The sequence below is a fragment of the Merops nubicus genome, unplaced genomic scaffold (genome assembly GCF_000691845.1).
Source record: "Merops nubicus isolate BGI_N331 unplaced genomic scaffold, ASM69184v1 scaffold37932, whole genome shotgun sequence".
Classification (NCBI taxonomy): Eukaryota; Metazoa; Chordata; class Aves; order Coraciiformes; family Meropidae; genus Merops; species Merops nubicus.
The window spans coordinates 12,647-34,975 of NW_008595386.1; the positions used below are offsets into that span (position 1 = coordinate 12,647).

General features: G+C 38.8%; 1 protein-coding gene across 1 annotated transcript in view; it reads left to right on the forward strand.

Annotated features, from left to right (window-relative positions):
- The window catches only part of TERT (telomerase reverse transcriptase), a gene marked incomplete at its 5' end in the record, with an annotated part of 32,135 nt that extends 11,918 nt beyond the window's left edge, over positions 1–20,217 (forward strand). Inside the window, 12 exons of the mRNA XM_008936010.1 lie at positions 317–499; positions 1,489–1,650; positions 1,998–2,093; positions 4,082–4,167; positions 6,708–6,821; positions 8,325–8,396; positions 10,229–10,414; positions 12,002–12,128; positions 12,436–12,497; positions 14,880–15,004; positions 15,362–15,499; positions 19,721–20,217. Coding sequence (XP_008934258.1) covers positions 317–499; positions 1,489–1,650; positions 1,998–2,093; positions 4,082–4,167; positions 6,708–6,821; positions 8,325–8,396; positions 10,229–10,414; positions 12,002–12,128; positions 12,436–12,497; positions 14,880–15,004; positions 15,362–15,499; positions 19,721–19,824 — 1,455 coding nt within the window. The remainder of the gene's footprint in view (positions 1–316; positions 500–1,488; positions 1,651–1,997; positions 2,094–4,081; positions 4,168–6,707; positions 6,822–8,324; positions 8,397–10,228; positions 10,415–12,001; positions 12,129–12,435; positions 12,498–14,879; positions 15,005–15,361; positions 15,500–19,720) is intronic.
- Positions 20,218–22,329: the final 2,112 nt, after the last annotated feature.

Here is a 22,329-nt window from a genome sequence, read left to right on the forward strand (position 1 = left end):
GGTGGGTTTATTTGCTGAAGTCCATCTATTTGTCCCCTTAACTATTATACTGTGATATCCAAGAGTCAGATTAAAAACAAAACAAAAAAATCCATGGGTTTTAAATGTACAAAAATCTCCAAAATGTCTCTCTGAGGCTGCTTTGTTGCTTCCAAGTAGCTACTGCAGCTGTATTCAGGCTTCCTGAAAACTGCAGGTTATAATAATTTAGTAAATATGCAAATTAAATCTCATATTTAATCTAAATGTGCAACCTTTGTATTACACAACGTAATGGCTCCACATACTTCAGAGTGGTTCTCTGTGGTCTCTTCAGATGCGTCAGTACAACAACCGACTGAAAAATCTGTTTAGTGTGTTGAATTATGAGCGGACTGTGAACACCAGTTTTATTGGCTCTTCAGTGTTTGGGAAGGATGATATCTACAAGATGTGGAAGAAGTTTGTTACAAAGGTTCTTGAATCGGATGCTGAAATTCCTCATTTCTACTATGTAAAGGTATGTCTGTTTAATTAAATATTCTAACTAACTTTTCAAAGTCGGCTTGTGCAGATACTTTTGTAGCTCTAATAGCTGTGATCTGACTACATAATTCTCTCTTTTTCAAAATAAACTTTTGTCCATACCCAACACGGACTCTCGTTAGTTTTTTGCAGTGGGAGGTAGGTTGTTCTTTTCAGGGGCTTATCCCTGCAGTAGCACTTGCTTTACTTGGATATTTTTCTGTCTATCTTTCTGTCATGGAGAAGCTCTTGCTTCTGCACACGCACTGGATTTTTGGAGTTGTTTTTACTTGGGTATAAAAATGGGATAAACATGTAAACTCAAATATGCTTTTAGGGCCATCTTCCCAAAGGAAAACAGAAAAACTTGCTATAGGCATTTGGATAAATTCACCTTCTTTTAAAAAATAGATCTTTTCTATCTCAGTATCATTAGTTCCTGTTGAAAGTGAACACTTGAACTCTAGTGTCTCTCACAAGTTTTTTCTCCCACTTGGAAAAAAAATAGTGCTTATTATATCCCATTGTTTGAAGAAATTTCGTCTTCTTAACAGTTTTGGTTTTGAGGCACATCTAGCAGGCAGCCTTTTCTGTTTGAGCTCAGTTCATAGCTTTGAACTGAGGCCATTTATACAGATGTATGTAAATTATACAGATTTGTATTGACTACAGTGGGACCTCTCTCCCATTCTCGTGCGTCAGTTGTCATCCTGTCCAGAAATTACTTTCAGTGGTGGTCTTGTTATCTTTCAGTCCAAAGAATCATGCCATTGACTTAGTTCTCCTGGGCTGTTGCTTCTTCAGAAGGTTTTGAATTTTTACCATGGCAGGTAAAAGCAGAGGTAGGATTGCAGTGTCACGGTTAGGAAAGGCAAAACATCCGCGTTTGCTGCTCTCCAAAAACAACAATACATCTTTCATAGGGCCACAGTATTTACAGTAATATTGATTCATACATAATGGAAGATATTTCTTCTGCTTCAGGCTGATGTGTCCAGGGCTTATGATACCATTCCTCACAATAAACTTGTGGAAGTGATTTCACGGATCTTAAACCCTGAGAAAAGAACCGTCTACTGCATTCGGCGCTATGCTGTGATCATGACTACCACGAGTGGAAAAGCCAGGAGGTTCTATAGGAGACATGTATGACTTGCTCATTTCCTCCAAGGAATATTTTTGTTTATAGGGTTTTTTTTTAGTCACAATTTTAATTAGGCAGTTACTTCATAAACCGTTTTTTAATAGCGTTGGCTATTTCTCAGAACTAACAAAACTTTTAACTCTGTGTCTTTACACTTCTTAGTAAGAATAAAGATAACTGTGTTGTGGAAATAGAGGTATATGAGAGAGATATTAATTTTTAAAAACAACAGAATTGTTGAATTAAAATAATGCAATAAGGCTGTCCCTTTGACCTTCACTGAATAAAAGAATCTAGTACTGAATTTTCTATTGCTTCTGTCATTTATTTCTTTACACTCAATATACAGGTTTCTACTTTCAAGGATTTTATGCCAGACATGAAGCAGTTTGTGTCCCATCTTCAGGAGAACGCCTCATTGCAAAATGCAATAATCGTTGAACAGGTAAGTATTGGGAGGCTTCTTTTCAACTGAAAAAGAAAGCTACAGAAAAATTGGAGGAGGATTGAGACTTTTTAATTGAATGTACATATTGCGTGCTGACAGCACCTCTCTTCTAGTTACCCAGCACCTTCCATAGGAAGATTTTTGTTTTCTCTTAATTTATGTTTATAACAGACTGTTGATGTTCAGTGGAAGGAGTGCACCACAGAAGAGATATCACAAAATGTTCTGACTTCTCGCAGATTTTCTCATTGTTGTCTCAAACTTTCATTTTAACCAGTGTTTAATTTTTTTTTCCCCCTGTTTGTTCAACAGTTCTCAAGTGAGAAATTAAATGTCTAGCAAAGAAATATTCAGCACTTTTTGTTTCCACAACACAAAGAAGTAAAAATGAGCAAAATGTATTCTAAGCTAAGTAGCTAAGGGAACAGTTGTGGCATCTTAAATAGCAAACTGCACAGAATAAAAAAAAAAAAAAATAAATTTAATGATTACCTCCCAAGGCTGATAAAAATGAACTCTTCTGTAGAGGAGTTAAAATTCAACACAGAACAAGATTAATGCCTGTCTTTTTTGTATAAAGTGATTTCTTAATTCCAGTGAATTAAAGTATGGTTAAAAATGGTATGTGTTTTAAATTTACTCCAACTGATGTTTTGTTACAAAAAGCAAGCATACTTCTGTTGTTTTGATTCTTGTGCTGCAGAGAACCTCACTAATTCCAAATGTGTGTTCTCAAGACTTCCTTCTGTGCAAGGAGTGTGACAGAGAAAGGCAGAAGCAGTGATACACTCAGTCAGTTTCTTAATACATTTTATTGATTGCTTTCATAGTGTTCTGTGATAGCAATCTACAAGTTTCCTGACCATCAGATCACCAGAGAGAGATTTTCTCAGGTTACTTTTTTTTTTTCTTTAAACTTGCCAGTGGAAAATTTTGACATGAAGTAATTTATGCTTCTAACATACAAGTAAAATGATCTGTGGACATAGAAGTAGAGCATACAGTGTGGGTGATGCACAATTCCAGAATCCTACAAAGTGCAGAAAGCCTAATGAATACATGAATGAAAATCAAAAGTAGCTGGATCCCTGATTTGTGTGTAGGTTTTGTTTTGTTCTCTTTTCCGGTGGACATCTGATTTAGGTGATTGTGTTAGACATTACATGAACAGCAGCATTCTAGTTCATAATATTTTACATCTGAAAACAATTTTGTGTGTATGACATGACACTTTTCTCAGAGTACTTTTGTTTTTTTAAAGTTATGTCAGACTGGGTGTCTATACCAGAGGAGCATCACATCAGCTTTTCAATACAAATAACCATGATGTTGCATAGAATTCCTAAAAACTGGGTGCCTTTGTCTGATGTTTAATCCATGCAAATAGGAATTAATTTTGCTTTAGCTCTCATGAAGTCATTGTTAAAGGAATTTAGACTGCTCTAAATGAAATTTTTTTTTTTACACAATTTTTAACACAAAAGGCATCATAAGTACTGGGTGGACAGTCACACATGGGATCATTGGTAGTATGTGGCAAAGAATGTGTTTTGCAGCAGAACTGGTGAGTGAGTGTATCTGTACTGAGGGAATCTGAAAAAAGTAATTTACAGAAATTGTCCTACAGGATAGAAAGTGGCCAAAAGAGCAAGGTCTCGTATGTTGTGATAATCCAATATAAATACCTGCACTTCAAGTGGTTTTAGCTGTTACATTTGACCTTTTTCCCATGTGACATAGATCAAAACTTATTTTCCCCTGTAGGAAAATACAGAAAAAAGCACTGCACCATTCACTTGTTGGATGTGAGCTGCTTTTTAGTGTGTATATTCAGATCTTGGATTTAGGTGGGTTTTTTCCTTACCTTAGGAGTTTGAACTACTGCACACTAAGTTTTTGTAAATATTTCTGTCTTGTAAGTTTATATTATACTTTTAGTTTTGGTACATTTCTAAAGTGCAAATCTTGTTTTGTCCAATTTTTAGAGCTTAACTTTTAATGAGACAAGTTGCAGCCTGTTTACTTTCTTTCTTCAAATGATACATAACAACATCCTGGAAATTGGGAGCAGGTAAAAACTAAGTTAGTTTTTCTTTTTATAGTGTGTTTGATTTTTTTGGTTGATGGGTTTTCCCTGTTAAGCAGGATGCTTTTAATTGGCTGTGGAGATTTTTGTTAGCTGTCTTTTAAAAGGATTTTTGTTCCATGTTAATTTGCAATCTGTTTATCAGTTTAAACTTCATAAAAGCTTGAAGAGTTTGGAATCAAATTTATGTTGAGTAAAATTTCTCTTTCCCACCTGGATGGCGCTAACTGTACACTGAATACATTAAACCTAGTTCACGTATTTATAGAATAAAGTTGCAGATGTAGTTCAAAAGAAAAATACTTTTAAATGTTGGGATCCCTAGTGTTGAGCAAAAGCAAAGTAATGTCCAAGCAACCATGCAAAAACCTTGTTAGTCATTTCCCTGTGGTTCAAAATTAAACCTGTTCTGCATGGCCTTGGTCTTTGGCAAATTGCAATAAAAATAAAAGGCAGTAACAATCGAAATTAACATTATTGGCAACTCCAAAATTAGGAGTAGATGGTAGTAATGCAGATGTCTTCTGTTGCGAGATGCTGATCTGGTACTTATGTTTTGCCTCTAGGTGGCAAATGTGTGTCATGTCTAGAAAGCAAGCACCTGACATGATCTTCATCTGTAAATTCAGAGTCAGCGATATTAGAATTCATAACTTCTTGCTCTTGAAAAAATATCCTTATTTTAGAATACTTAATCTCACAGGACTGAGGGAGGGAAGCTTTCAAGGAGGCAAACAGGGAGAGTGCTTATAGGTTTTTCTGGCCTTGATGCTTATACTCCTTTGGCAGGATTGTGAGAATGCTGAGGTGGCATGTCATTAATAAGGACTAACTGGCATCAGTATCTTTAATAAAAGTTTTATGGTTTCAAAGAAAAAGCACCGTGACAAAGCCAACTTTACACTTAAATTCAGGCACAGCTTCGTTGAAAAAATACTGTTTGTCTTGGCATGAATCTGCCTTTTTAAGTAGCTCATTCTCTTTTGTTAAAAATGAAACAAAACAAAACCAAGTGCAAAACTGCAAATAAGTTTAGTAAATTAATACACTCTTTAACTGGTGGTTCTCAAAAAGCCATCACAGTCAACATTCACTTGATATTTTGAGAAAAATGCTGATTTTTGAGCTGGGAACCTAGCAGGAATCTTTTAATAACCTTTGATAACATTTACCAAAAGTCTGGAAAAAAGCACTGCTAGAAAAATGTGCAGATGACTCAAACCAGAGGTAAGATCACCGCTAAAATGTGGTGTGTGGCACTGGTGTCCAGTGGCATAATTTCATTGTCTTCAGTTTTACTAAGCCATTCATGTAGTAATGGTAAAATGGACATAATGTATCATATAATCTCACTACTTCAGAGGAGTGTTGTGAAAATAATTCCCTTGGGTTTTGTGAGGTATACTCATTCTGTTACTGCCAGTGTAGAACAATCCACAAGGTAGCAGGGAACTCTGTCTTCAGTAGCTCAGCTGTATGGGATACATCACTATAGGTGGACTTAATGGCTTTATACAAGTAACAAGATAGGGGAAGTATTAATGAACCTCCTCCTGGCTATGTCCACATGAATTCTTTGAAGCCATGAGAAACAAATCAAGATTTATTCTTAGGCAAAATGACAGCTGACAACAACTGACAACTTCAGTGAACTTTTCAAGCGGGCAGCAAGGTGGTTGAGTACAGCTGCACAAGGGTTAGCTCTTCACAGGATTTAGTGTTTGTTTGTTCCTAATTACAAGTAAGATAGCTTCATACCTGAGCAGTTAAATAATGAAATAAATGTGATTTACAGTATAGCTGGAATGTATAAAACCAGATCACATACTCTATTGGGCTAAGCCATCAGAAGATTCCCTAAAATTAAAGTGATATTTATTTGGGGGGGGGAGGGGAATCGAAACAAACCAAAACCCAATCCCCTAAAAAAAAAAAACAAACAAACAAAAAAAAAAAACCAAACAAACAAAAATCATTTTTCTTTCCCTATCAAGAAACTATTTTCCTTGGCCAGGTCATGCTGTGCAAGTATAAACAAAGAATAAACAGTTCTCAATAGTAAATAAATTAAAGTTTGAAAGATTTGTCCAGTGCGCTTTGTTTCTTGTGTAAGTACACTTCTTCTGAAGCTATATGAGATGCTTCTGAAGCTATATGAGATGTAACATAATGAATTACAAATCTTAAATGAAGGATGGCTCTGTAGCTGAAGGAGGAAGGAGGTATTGTGGTCTGAGATCAGTTAGAAAATTTCTTTCCTTTAATGGTAGTTTTCTGCTGAAGTTTGTTAATAAGAAAGGAGTATGTGCATTAGTGGTTTTTTCACTGTTTAAACTTCTGGAGCCATATGTAGGTTCTTAGAGAAAAGAAACAAGTTTAAGTAAGGCTAACTAGCATGCATGTAGCATATTTCTTATTGGAACATATATGTTATGCTTGAAAAAAATAAGTGAATGTTGGATATGACTATTACAGTGTTCTTGTTGCATGTTTTGCTTTTTTTTTTTTTCATTTTTCTTTCCTAGGTACTACTTACAGTGCTGTGGAATTCCACAGGGCTCCATTTTGTCGACATTACTTTGCAGTTTATGTTATGGAGATATGGAAAACAAATTACTCTGTGGAGTACAGGAGGATGGGTAGGAGTGCTTCTGTTTTCTGCTCTGTGTATTCTGTGCTTTCCCAGATTTGTTCATGCTGATACAAAAATATTTAGGGATGCAGTAAAGAGTCTGACAAGCTCTTGTACACCTAAGAAGTTTGATTCTCCCACAGTCATTCCCACATCTGTGGTCTTTTGTCCTCAAACAACATGCGATGTTTGTTATGGGCTTTTTGATACTCCAGGCTTCTGCCTCGGGTATTTCCAATCCACCATCTGTGAACCTTAACAGTTTATCAAGGTCACAGATTTACTGTGAATTTTTTACAAGATGTATTTTTTCTTGTTTGAAGCCCTGTGTGGCTTTTGGTATATCTAAATCTTTGTGCCCTGCTTGTACTTGTTTTTTATCTCCATATGAACTGATAACCCAGCTGAATTCCAGGTTAGGGTCTTTAAGCATGAGCTGAACCCTGAAGCTTGTCTGTGCTCACACATCTCCTACCATTGCTGTGAATTCTGTCCTAAGAAAGAACAAAGAAAGTAAGAATTGTGTAGGAATACTCCAGATAGGTGCATCTGTCTGGTGTCTTTTCTTGGGAGGCTCAGTGGGTAATGGAAAGTCTCAGAATTTTAAATGTTTCCTTTCACAAGTAGTAGAGTTCTTCTCATAGGCTTTAGAATACTGTGATGTTATGAGTGTAAACAGCTATCTTTTGCTTTCAAAGGATGCTGTTTATACATACTGAAATTATGAAACTGATTCAGAAGAATGCAATCTTTACTATAAGCAACTCTTTTTATATAGAGCAGATTTTAGAATGTTACTTAGGTGTCTGTTGAATGATTTTGATAGTTTCCTTTGGCCTTTAATTCAAAAAAATAACCTGGTTTTGACGTGACCAGGCAAAGGTGCAGCTAATCTGATCGTAGTGATGGCAGTACTCCTGCTTTGAAGAGGAGACTGGAGAAAGATAATCTCCAGAGCTTCCTCTCTATGATCTACTAGGCAGGATTTATCAGAAAAATATGAGCATGCTTGGAGCCTGAATTCTGCTGAATAGGAAAATACCAAAATTTACAGTGGTAGATGGTAGTCTGTTTTACATTTAAGTTGTAACTTCACAAACAAGTTATTGCACAGTAAATGAAGGTACAGATTTAAAGCACATCAAGAATCTGGTACCTGCTTGTGTAACTGCTATTACACCTCCTTCTGCAGAATCTCCCTTGGAAAAGTGTAAAACCATGCATCCAAAAAGCTACTGTGGAGTAGCTTGTGTGCAGTAAATTCCTGACATGTTTCATGTAGCCAGCCCCTTTTCCTACCTTTTTCTTTTTTTTTTTTTTTTTCCTTTCCCATTTATTTTGAGGAAACAAGCTGAGAATTTCTTCATGAGATTCAATTTGGAGATCATATTGGCCTCTATCTTCTTGTGAATTAAAATGGCAAGTTGTTGCTCTGAAGAGTATGACAAAAATTTGAAATTATTTAATATAAAAAAAAAAAATCTTAACATCAGTTTCTTCTTGATTGCAGAGTCCTAATACGTCTCATTGATGACTTTTTGCTGGTTACACCACATTTAATGCAGGCAAGAACTTTTCTAAGGTATACTCTCAAAGACATAGTCTTCAAAATAATAAGCATTAACACCTTTTAGGTCTTTTTTTTTTTCATCTTTCTACATGCTTGCCCATATGGTTGTTTTTTGGGTTAATAATCAAGGGCTGTTTCAGAGTCCATGCTGGTAGCCTGTGCTTGGGAAGAACCCTAATAGCTACATTCTTAATGGCCAACTAACGATCTGTTGCAGCTCATGTGGTGGGGGATTCTTGCTGAAGTCTAAAACGGGGACTTAACGTACTGACCTCGATGGAGCTTCTAGCAGCAATTAGCAGCGGACACTAACCAAAGCAGCTGACAGTTGTCTTTTAAGACCATTTTCCCTCAAATTTCTAAGATGTCTTAGTTAATTCTTAAATGTTTTTATCGGGCAGGCGTGCTGCTACCTTCTGTTCCTGGGTAAAGAATGCAACCTTTCTCTGGTCTAATATTGATAAGAATTTTCTGGTCATTAATATTCTGGGGTGAGTATTTGGAGGTATTCATAGCATGGCAGCATGCAGCTCACACAGAAGTTTTCAAACAGTATTTCTTCAGAGTGCTTCAGAACTAAATTGGGCCCCAAGAAGAGGTTCCTGGTTACTGTGAATATGAGTTAGTGTCCGAGAAGAATTCTGCTGATGCCAGAGGCAGTTTTAAGGATCCAAAGGAGTGGTCTTGAAGAAAAGCTTAGCGTCTGCAATGCCATCAGTTACATTGTGCTTTTTCCGTAGTCAGGAACATGCAGCTCTGTTGTGAGCCTGAAAGTTGATGCGGAAATCAGTTAAGTACAGTTTGAAGTATAAATTGCACTAAATAGTGGGGAGTGTACTGTGAAGACTTCATTTGTCCTCATTTCCTTATCAGAAGAGCAAGACATTCCCCAGGCTGTGCAGATTTACAGTTCTGGAAATAAGTCAAACTAAGAGCCTGAGGATGCCTCAAGCTATTCACCTTTATAACGTCTTTTCAGCATAGTGTCACTTAGAGTGGCATCACAGATATTGTCCTGCATGACCTTTGAAGTTATCTGTGTCCGTTCTACTTCAGCTTCTGCACCAGCCGTGTAGGTTTTCTGTAGACAGGTAGCCTCTTTTGTGCAAGTTTTCCAGAGCCAGTTACAGATCCTGTGAACTCTGCCACAAATGGAATAGTAACATTTTTTTCTAATGTAGTATTAGAACTGGGGAACTCAAGAAATTAATTTTGAGGAGGCAGCATTATAAGTATTACTCCCCAACAAGAAGACCCTACCTCTTCCTCTCACCCTTTAAAAGGATGAAGCCTGCACATGAACACATTGCCAAGTAAGACAAACTGCTGCTTGTCCGTGAGATGACATTTCTGGTCCAATATGTAGCAGGTAATCAGCAGGTGTTGTGGCAGTGAAAACATCCTTAGGAAATTTTTTGTGGAGAAAATTCAAAGCTTTTTGTCAGATAAATGAGGATTCTCCTTGGTTTTGTTAACATTCAAAACCAGCAAGTCTTCATCTGTCTTTTTCCAGTGATACTCATCTCTATGGTTTCTGTGGGTGTGCTTTGTGCAGCTTGTCTCCAACGTTTCATGGCTTAAGTTCTTGATTTGCATTAATCTGTAAGAGTTTTTCTCCATTATCCTCATATCCTTAAGCCTATTTATTTATGTATGCATTTACCTCCAATACTTTCAATTTTGTTTATTTCTAGTTGTGTTCCTCAACATAAAGAGTTGACCTTGCTTCCCTTTTTTCTTTGGTTTTGTCCTTGTATGCAAGGTCATATGTGTGTTGCAGCATGGTGGGGTTTTTTCTTTGTTTTTGTGGGGGGAGTTAGGCTAACTGTTTATATCTGTTTTAGGACTCTAGCAACAGGTATTCCTGAGTATGGCTTTTTAATAAACCCCAATAAGACAGTCGTGAATTTTCCTGTTGATGATATCCCAGGATGTTCCAAATTTAAACAGCTGCCAGATTGTCGTTTGATCCCATGGTGTGGTTTGTTATTAGATATACAGACACTTGAGGTTTACTGCGATTACTCCAGGTAAATAGAGTTGTGTACTCCAGTGTATTGTACATAGTGGGAAGCACAAGGGTGTCTTGTGAATGGTATAGTTGGAATAACTGCAAAATAGATTTTACAGTTCTGTTTCTTATACACTAATCTAAATGTTTATTCTGCTGTGCAGCCCACTGTTTTCCTCGTTCCATCCTGGTGGAATGTACATTCCATTAAGGTATGATGAATTGAGGGTAACGGAGCATTGGAACAGGCTGCCCAAAGACTGTGGAGTCTCCTTTTCTGGAGATGCTCAAAGCTTGCCTGGACATGATCCTGTGCAACCTGCTCTTGGAGAACCTGCTGTAGCAGAGGGATTGGACTGGATGATCTCCAGAGGTCCTTTCCAACCCCTACCATTCTGTGGTTAACACCACTGATTGTGGCACAGGTCGCTACTGACCAGAAGTCACACACTGTATGGTGGCTACCTGGTTTGGAGAAAGTTCATTCAATCCCCTTAGTTTGGCTTCCTTCACCATTATACACTGTATTGTACCTGATAACATATAACTACATTTATTGTTCTGAAATTGTTATTTTTTTTGTACTTTCCTGAAAGAAACAGTAGGTGTTACATGAACTGTAGATTGAGATCAGTTCTGTATAGACTAGAGGGACTAGTAATCCTTTCAACATCAGAGTAATCTAGGGGACAAGTGACCTGTTTTTACTAGCAACCTTGGCTACATACACAAAGCAGTCTGAAGTGGCACAGAACTCAGGACAGGACAATCTATTCTACTGTAAAGCTCTGTAGACCCTTTAGATGGACTACTAGAGATGGCTTTGGTGGCATTAGGTACTGCAAGGGTAATCTTGTTGTGTTATTGACTGTATTTAGTATAAACAGCCTGTGCATGTATTTAAGTGGAAAATTATGATGAGGTTTCCCATCACCAAAATGAAGAAGTTCTTGGCAGTTTTCCAAAACAGAAAAGCATGGTCATTTTAGGAAATTGATTTGTATGTTTTTCTCTGGCAAGAGAGGACTAAAATCAACAGCCAAACAGATTTATTCACTAGCTATATCTAAAAGAAATCGTTTATGTTGATGGGGACATTGATGCTACTGGGTGGGAGACACTAAGCAGAATCCAGAGGGTTACAAGAGCCTCAATGTTAGAAGTGTCTCCTTGCTTTTGATAGCTTGACTTAAGTAACTGTAACACCAGGGTGAACCGAGGTTCACCTAAGCTCCTGTATTGCACGGATCAGAGACCTCTTTGTCACATAACAGGGACCTGGTTGTCACCAGAGTTGTTAATAACAGTATGGGTAGACCATGTGTTTTATAAATATATCTAGTTTGTGTTTAAGGTTATTGGTTTGGGGTTTGTAGCAAGGTGAATTATTCAGCCATGAGGCCTTGAAGTCGTTCCTTAGCTAATAGCTTTAATACCACCATATCAGGTCTCCTTCTAAACTGGAGTTATAGTCAGCTTTTAGTTATTGGCTCATTGATTAGCAGGCAGTCTCTGTAACATGAGAAGATAAATGAGGCTTGCTTTACAGATTTTAGTTTAGTTTGTTAGACCATGGTGTTTAACTACTTTTTTTTTCTTTTTGTAGTTATACCTGTACTTCTATCAGATCAAGTCTTTCCTTCAATTCAAGTAGAACAGCTGGCAAAAACATGAAATACAAATTGATTACAGTCCTCAAGCTGAAATGCCATTGCTTATTTCTTGATTTACAGGTGGGTATTTGGAAATATTGTGAATAGTGATAAAGAGCATTGAAACTGCTTTGAGTTCTAACACAGAGAGTTGGTTTTGAAACGTAATGCACGTAATTGGAAAGACTGACATGAAGTAAGATGTGGGGTCTCAGCACCTTCCAGAATTCGAGCCTTCACAACATTGTTAGCTTAGTGCATAAAAGAAATCTTTGAACATAAAATGTTTTCTCTAGATCTCTAAATCATCTTATGTTGTTGAACTGGAGGAAATCCTATTGTGACACTAAAATACTCCTCCTATAGCTCTGTTTCTGTTCTGCTCTAGATCAACAGCCTCAGAACAGTTCTCATTAACATCTACAAGATATTTTTACTTCAGGCCTACAGGTAGGTCCCCATCTTCTGCAGTAACTCTGATTATTTCATTACTCGTTCTTGACACCAGGAGGAGCTACAGACTTGGAGTGTGCCATATAAATGTGCAGTGATAAATGTAGTAAGTGACATTACTCATTTCAACACTGTTCTTATGTAATATTAGGTTCAGAATACAGGATTGTATTGATGTGTGTGTTTGTGACACCACTAAATGGATTTTTAGTGTCTCTTAGTATTGACAGCTGGCATCAAGAAAAGCAGACTGTTTTGCTTCAGGAGGGTGACAAGAAGCCTTATCACTCATTAGCCAGTTTATATATAGAACTTTGTATCTATTAAAATCATGTAGAACTTTGACCTGTATAATTTTACCTACAGTGAAGTTTCATTCTGCCAAGTTAATTGCAAGTTTCTTAGCTGCTGATAATGTCTTAATTGGTCCTTAACTGGTAATACCTTGGGGTTTGTGAGCTGTTCTTGACCAGCAGAGGAAATGGATGTTTTAAACAAGGGTAAGGGAATGAAATCAAAACTGATAAGCAAGTTGGAAGGAAATACTAATCTTTGTGCATTGTAAACTTTGAATGATTGGCAGCACTAATTGTTTATAGCTGTAAAAAAGGTACAGGAGGTGCATCACTCTTTACAGAAGTCAGATGTTGTTCTTCTGCTAGGCTCATTAGGAAGTGACATTTTAGTTTTGTTCTTAAATTCAGCTTGGTCCACACTTACCCTCTATTATTCCTGTGTCCAAGAAGTGTAATTGGACTTGTCTAGTACCAAACTGATGTGTCAAACTCTTAAACTTCGTGTTGTGAGTGATTTTCTGTGTTGGAAATGATTAGTTACTTCTGTTTGCATTTATTATAAGACTCTAACAAAGGTGTCTTTAAAAAACTATTTACCATGCTAGCAGCATGTCAGATTAAATCAGCCAGAGCTGGGCTGCATCAAGAGAAGTGTGGCCAGCAGGTCGAGGGAGGTGATTCTCCCTCTCTACTCTGCTCTGGTGAGCCCCCACCTGGAGTACTGCATCCAGTTCTGGAGCCCCCATTGCAAGAGGGCCGTGGACCTGCTGGAGCGTGTCCAGAGAAGGGCCAGGAGAATGATCCGAGGGCTGGAGCAGCTCGCCTATGAGGACAGACTGAGAGAGTTGGGGCTGTTCAGGCTGGAGAAGAGAAGGCTCCGAGGGGACCTTATTGTGGCCTTCCAGTATCTTAGGGGGGCCTACAAGAAAGCTGGGGAGGGACTTTTTAGGATCTCAAGTAACAACAGAACTAGATGGAATGGGGCAAAGCTGGAAGTGGGCAGATTCAGGCTGGATGTGAGGAAGAAGTTCTTCCCCATGAGAGTGGTGAGACCCTGGAATGGGGTGCCCAGGGAGGTGGTTGAGGCCCCATCCCTGGGGGTCTTTAAGGCCAGGCTGGATGAGGCTCTGGGCAGCCTGATGTAGTGGGAGGTGTCCCTGCTCATGGCAGAGGGGTTGGAACTGGGGGATCCTTGTGGTCCCTTCCAACCCTGACAGATTCTGATCTGTTTTGGCAGAGGACTTTGGAGCCCTGGTGGCTCGGTGGTTGGACTTGATGAACTTGGAGGTCCCTTCCAACCTAAATGATTCTATGATTCTAGCTCTATGGTGCAGTGTGCTAATTATGTTTGTCCTTTAAGTATTTTAAAATTCCAGAATTTCTGGAAGTGATTACATTTATGCTGGGTTAGTTTAATAAACAAGTCTATGCATTGTTGAATAATTAAAAATCAGCATTGTAAATGTTCACTGTATTCAGCATAAGCAGGATTATAATGCCAGTCTGAACTAAAAAAAAAAGGCAAAATGTTTTGAAGTATGTTCAAACAAGGTATAAGGGAACATAGAATACAAATAATTTCCACAGAACTGGCTTCATAACAGACAGAAGAATGGGAATCTTGGTCTGTGGAACACTGTGTCATCAGGAGGCCTGTTTTCCAGAATTCCTGAACAGATTCTCTTGTGGGGTTTGGCTTGGCTTTGTTTTTTCTTCCTCTTGCACTCTCTCATGTGGGTGTTCTCAGGCTGCACAACCTGTGATATGGAACTGGTGAGGGTGTGTAGTTGAACTTTTCCTGCATATATATGTACACTGAGGACAGTTGTGCTCAGAAGAGGATTCTGTTACTGAGGTAGATGGCTTCAAGAGCTTTCAGGACAGAATTTACAACCAAACGTCATGTGTGTCGTGATGCTCCAGGGATGTGTGTATATAGGAGAGGTGTTGTATGCTAACAGTGCTGGTACAGCTGAAGTCTGTTGGGTGCTTTTAAATGTTGTATAGTGCTTGAGGTATGTAATCATAGTTTTATCTGAAATTACAAATGACTTGTAATTAAATAGGCTGGTTTTGTGAACAGGTTCCACGCCTGCGTCCTCCAACTTCCATTCAACCAGCAAGTTAGAAACAATCCTTATTTCTTTCTGAGGATCATTTCTGAGACTGCATCATGCTGCTATTCTATCCTGAAAGCAAAAAATGCAGGTATAGTACGTTAACGGCTATGAAGTAACATGTTTGGGTTTGATTTTGACTTGTTTTAGACAAATAAACATGACTTGACTGCACATTCAAGACATTAATTTTGACATAAAGAATGAAGCATATGGAGTGCATGGTAGGAATCACAGTGCATTTTTTTTCTTAAACTCCATTTCCTGAAAATACTAAAAATGTTTCAGGTTTTAAATTTTAGTCCTGTGCTGACATAAGGTACTTGATTGATAACATAGGTTTCTAGTAAAAAATCTTGGAGTGATTTTATAGAAAGAGGGGAGAGGCCAGACATAGTCCTTGATGTTCATCATTTCCAGTGACATTATTTTCCTGTTCTGTCTCTAGGCATTACTTTAGGGAACAAAGGTGCATCTGGCATGTTCCCTTCCGAGGCAGCAGAATGGCTCTGCTACCATGCTTTCACTGTTAAACTGTCAAACCACAAAGTTGTTTACAAATGCCTGCTGAAGCCCCTAAAAATCTGTAAGTATTTGATAATTTTTACAGCTTGAAAAACAGCTAAATGGTAATAAAATTTGGGATATAATGGCTTTTTAAAGTTTTCTTGTCATAAAGTTTTGTTCTAAAATGTACATTAATGAGTCTCCTGATTTTTATCAAATGTTGTAGAGCCTTGTTCTTAAAGGGCAGATACTTGGCACACAATAAGCTTCAGAAAGCTAAAAAAGTGTCATCAGCATCACTTTGAAACAGAAGCTCTTGCTGCATTGCATATGCTGTGTTGTAATGGAGTTGACTAGTGTTGGCAAATTTCTGACTTAGGTACTAGTTGAAAGAAGCTGTCTAGGTACGTGGCCTCTGGGAAGCTCTCCCTTTGACCAGTTCTGTGGTCTGTCCCTAGGCCAGCCACAGAAACAATAGAATTTTCAGTTCTTAGAAATTAAAAGTGAACAGCAGGAGGTTTTTCTGAAGCAGTCACTACTGTGGTTGAATCTAGCTGGAGTGAGTGCCAGTCTCTCTGTGCTGAATGCATCTTGACTTTGATGGTTTTATTACACAATACTGAAAGTCTTGGCTGTTTCCAGAATATCCCTTCTTTGATTTGAAGTGTATCACAAGCTTTCCATGATACCTGTGTTGAGGCCCAGTGCCCCCAAAAGAGAGCAGTTCTACTTTGGAAGTAAGCATTTCCTTCCCATATTAAAGGCTTGCAGTAACCCTTGAGTGCAATCTGTGTGATTTTGGTGGTGCAGTGTGAATGTGTCAAAAGACACTTAAACATTTGCAGGAAGCAAACTGATGGTTGGGATTACACCAGTTGTGTTGCTGACAGCTGTGGACTTTCTGTGCAGAGCAGAACTGCAACAGTGTCTTCCAGAGAAGCTTCTTCCCTGAGAGTTACTCACAGGCACCAAAACCAGAGGCACCGTGTCTGATCACTGCTCCTGAGAAGCCAGTTCTCTTCAGCCCTTCTAGAGGTACCAGAGAAAGCAGGCTTGCCTCTGGGAAGGGAAGCGGTGGCTGCTTGCTTCACTTGCAGAGGAAAAAACAAAAGAACCGAGCATAGAATGAGTAGTCCCACCCTGTAGCATTGTTGCTTCTCTGGGAGCTGCGTCACTTCTCTAAAATCCATATAGAGCACATCTGAGTTTTCATCTCTTAATGCTGAAGGTTTTGCTCTTGGGATCTGTGACTGACAGACCACAATCCAAGCCAAAGCTCCTCATCCTTCTCTGTGCATGCCTTGTTCTTGAATCTGACAGTATATCCTGGATGGAGGTACAGCCCCAGGTGGCTTCGTTGTTCATCAGAATCTTGTCTTCCATGGGTGTGTGCATCTGCCATAAAAGTGGTCTTTGCTATCTGTAAAATCAGACCACCACAAATACCAAGGAAGTTGGTGGGGAAATGGAAGTTGAATTTTCCTAGTTTGAATAAGGATTGTCATTTGATTCCTTTTGCTGTACTTGTAGATCCCTTTCCCTAACCACAGTACTGACATGAAACGTGTGGCCCAGGTATGCACAGTTGCTACCTCAAGAAGGGCAAGCTGACCAACTTAATCAGTTGGCTTCTCTGGCAGATACAATTGCCCTTGTGGGAATGGAATAACCTTGCTTCCTAAATTCCTAGGGAGAACTATTAATCGTGCACTTTCTGGGTATTGTGGAACTGGAACCAGAAAGTCCAATGGCAAGTAGAAAATTAGTGGTGATATTCTCTCGAAAAGAGTAATTTCCCGCGGCTTTTCCATAAATCTCACCTTCTCTGAGGCAGAATCTGTGCTTCACATCCATAATGTCAAGACAACTTTCTTTGTCTAGAAGGCCAAATTTCTTTTGGAAATATCTGAGACTTCAGGTACACTGCTGAAAGATCAAGGGTTAAAAGATTTTTGCTTAATGACTGCCTAAACAATTAGCAGGCAATAACTTGTTTTTATTGTGAAACTTCTAAAAGGGAAGCTTTTGTTGTGATTGATCAATGGATCACTGGGACCTGAGTACTTGGGTATCTCTCAGAGATTGCATTCATTTGCATATAGCCCCCTGAAATCTTTACTGTGCTTCCAGTAGACCTGTGCCACTTGTGCTGCAAGGGTTGATACAACACTTGGTGGAGCGGTTCTGTAGTTGCTGTTTTTGTGAAAATCTCCCAAAACATCTATTAGGTAATTTGGTTTTGGTCAGCTTGTCATGCCATTTGAATACTCTACCAGTGACTGTAATTCCAACTTCATGTATATTTGATTCCTACCTGCCTTTCTCCTTCCTTTAAGAGTTGGTTGAGGTTTTAAAAAGAATTTCAAACTGTGTTTGAAAAGGAACTGAGGAGGCACCAGATGCTCCACCTAGGGGCTGAGCAGGGGGAAGGTGAGGCATCCGTGTGCTGGTACTCCAAAGGTGTAGAAAGCCATCTTGTGATCTGTAGTGGTGAGTCAGTCACATGCATAACCTTGGTGTGAACCTGCATCATTATCTTCATGTCTCTAAGATCTCTGTTCACAGATAAAGGTTATTTTTCAGTCACCTGATTGTACCTGATGTTTATATTTGTATTTTCTTTCAGATTTAGTAAGATACTAAGTCTCCCAACCCTGCAGGAACTCACTAAAATCCATTTAAAAAGGCTCTGATAGTTTTCTATTCAGTCTTACAAGTTAGCTTTATTTGGTCTGCATCGGACCTCTTCTTGGGTAATTATTGTGTTCAGAACATCACACTGTAGAGAAGGTCACTACAGAGCTGAGCCTTATGTAGAGATACCAAAACTAATTTTAAACACTGTACTTTAAGTTTTGTCTTGTCATACCTAATTTACTAGAAGCATGTGGATGTCAGAGTAGCTGTGACAGGGAAGTCACTGGTTCTGAGGTGGGTTCCTGTAAAGTTATCTCAAAGCCCTGTGTGGCACAGCAATCTGTAGCACAGTGATAACCAAGGCTGGTAATAGCACTTGTGTTGACCTAACAACTACGCTTTTTGTTGTCATTTTGGAGTTTGTATCAGCTATATAAAACCTATTACCCCAGTAAGATCATGTGGTTGACAGGAATTGATATAAACCTTTATTTTCCTTGCATCCCTGCACATGCCTTTCCATTACTCTCAACGGGAATCGATATCAGGCTGGTAGGTTTTGGGGAGGAGTTGCTTCCCACTATTCCAAAACATGTTAAATATCAACATCAATGGCTTGTCAGTACACGTTGTCATCATTCTTCAGAATTAAGTATTTAAAACTTAGTTACTGTTTAACATCCCTCCTATTATTACCAGTGGGGAAAGGAGCAAGAGTTTTTCCTTATCATGACAAGATATAAATACATCATCTGTCTCTTTTCTAAACACAGAACAAATGTTTATTGAGCACTTCTGCCTTTCTGCACCATTGACAATTCTGCCAAATCTCTTTGGGTAACAGGCTTAAACCGTTGCTAGGATTTTACATGTTCTTCCCAATGGTTAAAAAGTCCTTTTTATTGTCTATAATGCTGTTGATGATAGACTCAGTGACCTTCTGTGTTTCACAACTGTTACGTCCTCTTATAAAAATTTCATTCCTGATTTAAAGACCTCGTTTTCTCTCTAGAATTTTCCACCTTAAGGGTATATAAATAGTTAGTCTCTCCTCTCTTACAAGGAAACACAGTGTGGAAAAGTGCTGCTGCCAGTGTTATAGCAAAAGGTGCATTTTCCACATGGTTTTATTTTTTAAAAATCTTTTTGTAAATGTCTTTTCCATGTATAGACTAATTTGATGCCATATCTGAAAGTACAGGGGGGAAAGAAACAGTTTGGGAATACCTTCCTGCTGTAGGTCAACATTAGCACCCAGACAAGGACCTGTAGCATTGTTTAAAATAGGGTCTTTCAAAGTAACTGCGGTCTGACAGGAGGTCTTCTTTGGCAATAGAGTTATTGAAGAAATGGCCTTACACTTCAAAATGAAAATTCTGAAATCCAAGCAAAGAAGTGTTACAAGGACACAGTAAGAGAGATTGGCTCCTCAGTTCTTGTATTTTAACATATGATATTTAACCTTTTTATTTATTACCCTGATTAAAGGGCAGAAGAAGAGTAGTATATGTTGTTATAGCTTTTTTCATCCTTGTATCCAGGTGTTCCAACATTTTAATTGGATTCAGCTAGTATTGATTTCATGAAGTTATTAGCATTTTCCCTAAAACAGAATTGTTAGCCACTTACAGTAGTAATGCATTTTCTTCTGATATTTTGGTAGGTAAGATGCAGCTATTCCGGAAGATCCCAAAGGATACTATGGCACTGCTGAAGACAGTGACAGAACCATCTCTTTGTCAAGATTTCAAAGCTATCCTGGACTAACTGATTGAAGTTTATTTTGTAATCCTTCCAGGTTTGAAAATAAATGCTTGTCTTGAGATGACTTTCCTCTGTAGCTTATTGTGGTGAAGTGGACCGAAAGCAAGTTCACTCGGGAGTTTTCTGTGGGTTTTTTTCTCAGCACACAAGATCTCAAAAAGAGCAGACAGTTTTGTTAGTACCTTCTTGTTTGTGTTTGCCTGTGAATTCACAGGCTATTTGAAGTTATTGACTCAGTTTCATTAAGTAATTCCTATCTTTTTGATGAAGGCATCATTAAATTATGTTCTGTATGAACAGATCTACTTTCATGTTTCAGTGTGTTGATTCTGAAGAACTGTTCTTTGCTTCTTTGTGTTGCAGACTATTTTATAATAAATTGTCTGGTTAATTGCAGTACCTTGTACTTGTCTCCAGTACTATTATTTTATGGTAATCTTTAACTTCCTGCCAGCTGGGTTGTGCCCTGAAAGACAATTACCTGCACAGGGCAAGTGCATTCCATGGCACTGCCTAGCAAGGTGGACAGGTTAGAAATTTTATGCTTCAGAAAACACAACTAATAGGTACCAAAATTTTCGTGTCGAAAGCTGGTGATGCTTAGCATGTTTTACATATTTTTTAATATTTGGTGATATTTTTAAAACAGCAATCTTCAGAATGATGGTGCATTTATACCTACAACCCAACGGTTCTTGATTAGGTAGTATACCAAGTAGATTACTCTTCTGTTTGCATTTTCTGTTCTTGATTTAGGTTTATCTTTGGCTCTGTAATGTTACTGAAGTACCATCTAGCCCTGGTGTTGGTGTGTTTTGCACAGCTGAATTTTGCCTTGTGGCTGCTCTGATAAACCTGCCCATATATTTGGTTTGTTTGGTTTGGTTTTTTTTCTCTTCCAGGCTTTATGTGTTAAATTTACATTTCTTTAAGGTAGAGCTATTTTATTAGGATTTTTCTGTCTGTTACAGGCCAAATAGGAGCTGCTTGGAGGTTTTATCAAAGCAGATGGAAGATATCTTTGTGGAGTGAAACACAGTGCTACTCAGTAGGTGTTTTTGAAGGACTGGCAGATCACCACCACACAGGGGTTGATAATGTGGCTACTAGAAGCTGATTTGCAGTGTTGCAGTCTGTCCGTTAACATCACAGCTGGGTTCACACTGTCAAAATGTAGAGAGACGGTCTAGAGGTTTTCTCTTCAGCTGCTCCCCAGCCAGCAGCTCAAACATTTAGGCCATCCCATCCTCCACAATGTTCTGCAGTGATACTGGTGTGAGGGGACACTGTCATGGGCAGCATTGCAGGAGAGAGGCCTGGCAGAGCGGGAAGCTTTATTTTGTTGGATCATGTGGCAGGAAGAGGCAGAGAGATGTTCCAACAAGGGCCTTGGCAGGGATGAGACTTGAGGAGTTGGAGAACATCCTGCACTTTGGCTGGAACTGTTCCTGCCTGTGGCCATTCACCCTTTACCTGGACTTTCTCCAGCTGTGCATTCCTTCCTTCCTGCCTCACTTCCCCTCTCCTGCTGTAGTCATCACGGGTGGTGCAAATTCTCTTTACTGCTTACTGCACGGGCCCTGTGAGCTCTGCATGTTGTGCTGAAGAAGGCTCTGCTGGTGGGCAGCAGCAGGGATGAATGTGTGCTTGCTTTGTCCTGGTGGCTGTGTTCAGCATGAACCTCTGGAGGAGGCTGAGGAAGAGGAGCCCGGTGGTGTCCCGAGAGCCAGCTCGCCTGCCTGCTGGATGGAGGGAATGCAGGCTTCAGTGACGGCTTGGCCTGGCACAGATGTGCTGTGACACAGTGGGTGCTGGGGTAACATAACCTGTGATTTCAGCTGAAAGTGTAATTTTATAAAAATGTTACATAAGTGTAATGCTTGCAGTTCTCCGAGCTGATGTTTGCCTTTCTCCATAAGTACTTGCTGAGTCACCAGGTTTAAACAGTAGCTGCTGTTCCTGAAGGCCGTTTGAGAACAAATGCAGAAATCACATTCATTTAGTTTTAAAATATCTTCCATTCAAGAAGGCAAGTGAAAATAAGCCTGAAAATTGTATGTATTTTAGCAAATGGAGAACTTGGAAAATGAAAGAAGAGCTGGTAGTCTGTACTGGAAACTTCTACTTGCTTGCTCCTGTGGCTTATGACAGTTGGAATAAAATGCTGTGAGCAAATAGGGAATAAATTAACTATAGGAATGGCACAGATTTAATAATCTACCTTCCCAACACTATAAGCATCTCATTTTAGAAATATTCCTTATGGAACTGTTCTAAAAGAAATAGTGCAATATGTTGAGGTAGTAAAATGTTTTCTACTTAATTGGTAGCAAGCTAGTACATAGAATAGCAACTGCTGATAGGAGATGTTTAAGTGGATTGGATAACTTGAAAGTGGATTGGATAACTTGAATCTAAGAAATATTGGAAGAATTGGCTTCAGAGCATTCTGAACCTGTAACATGGATTTTCAACAATTGTTAAAATCACAGAATGTTAGGGGTTGGA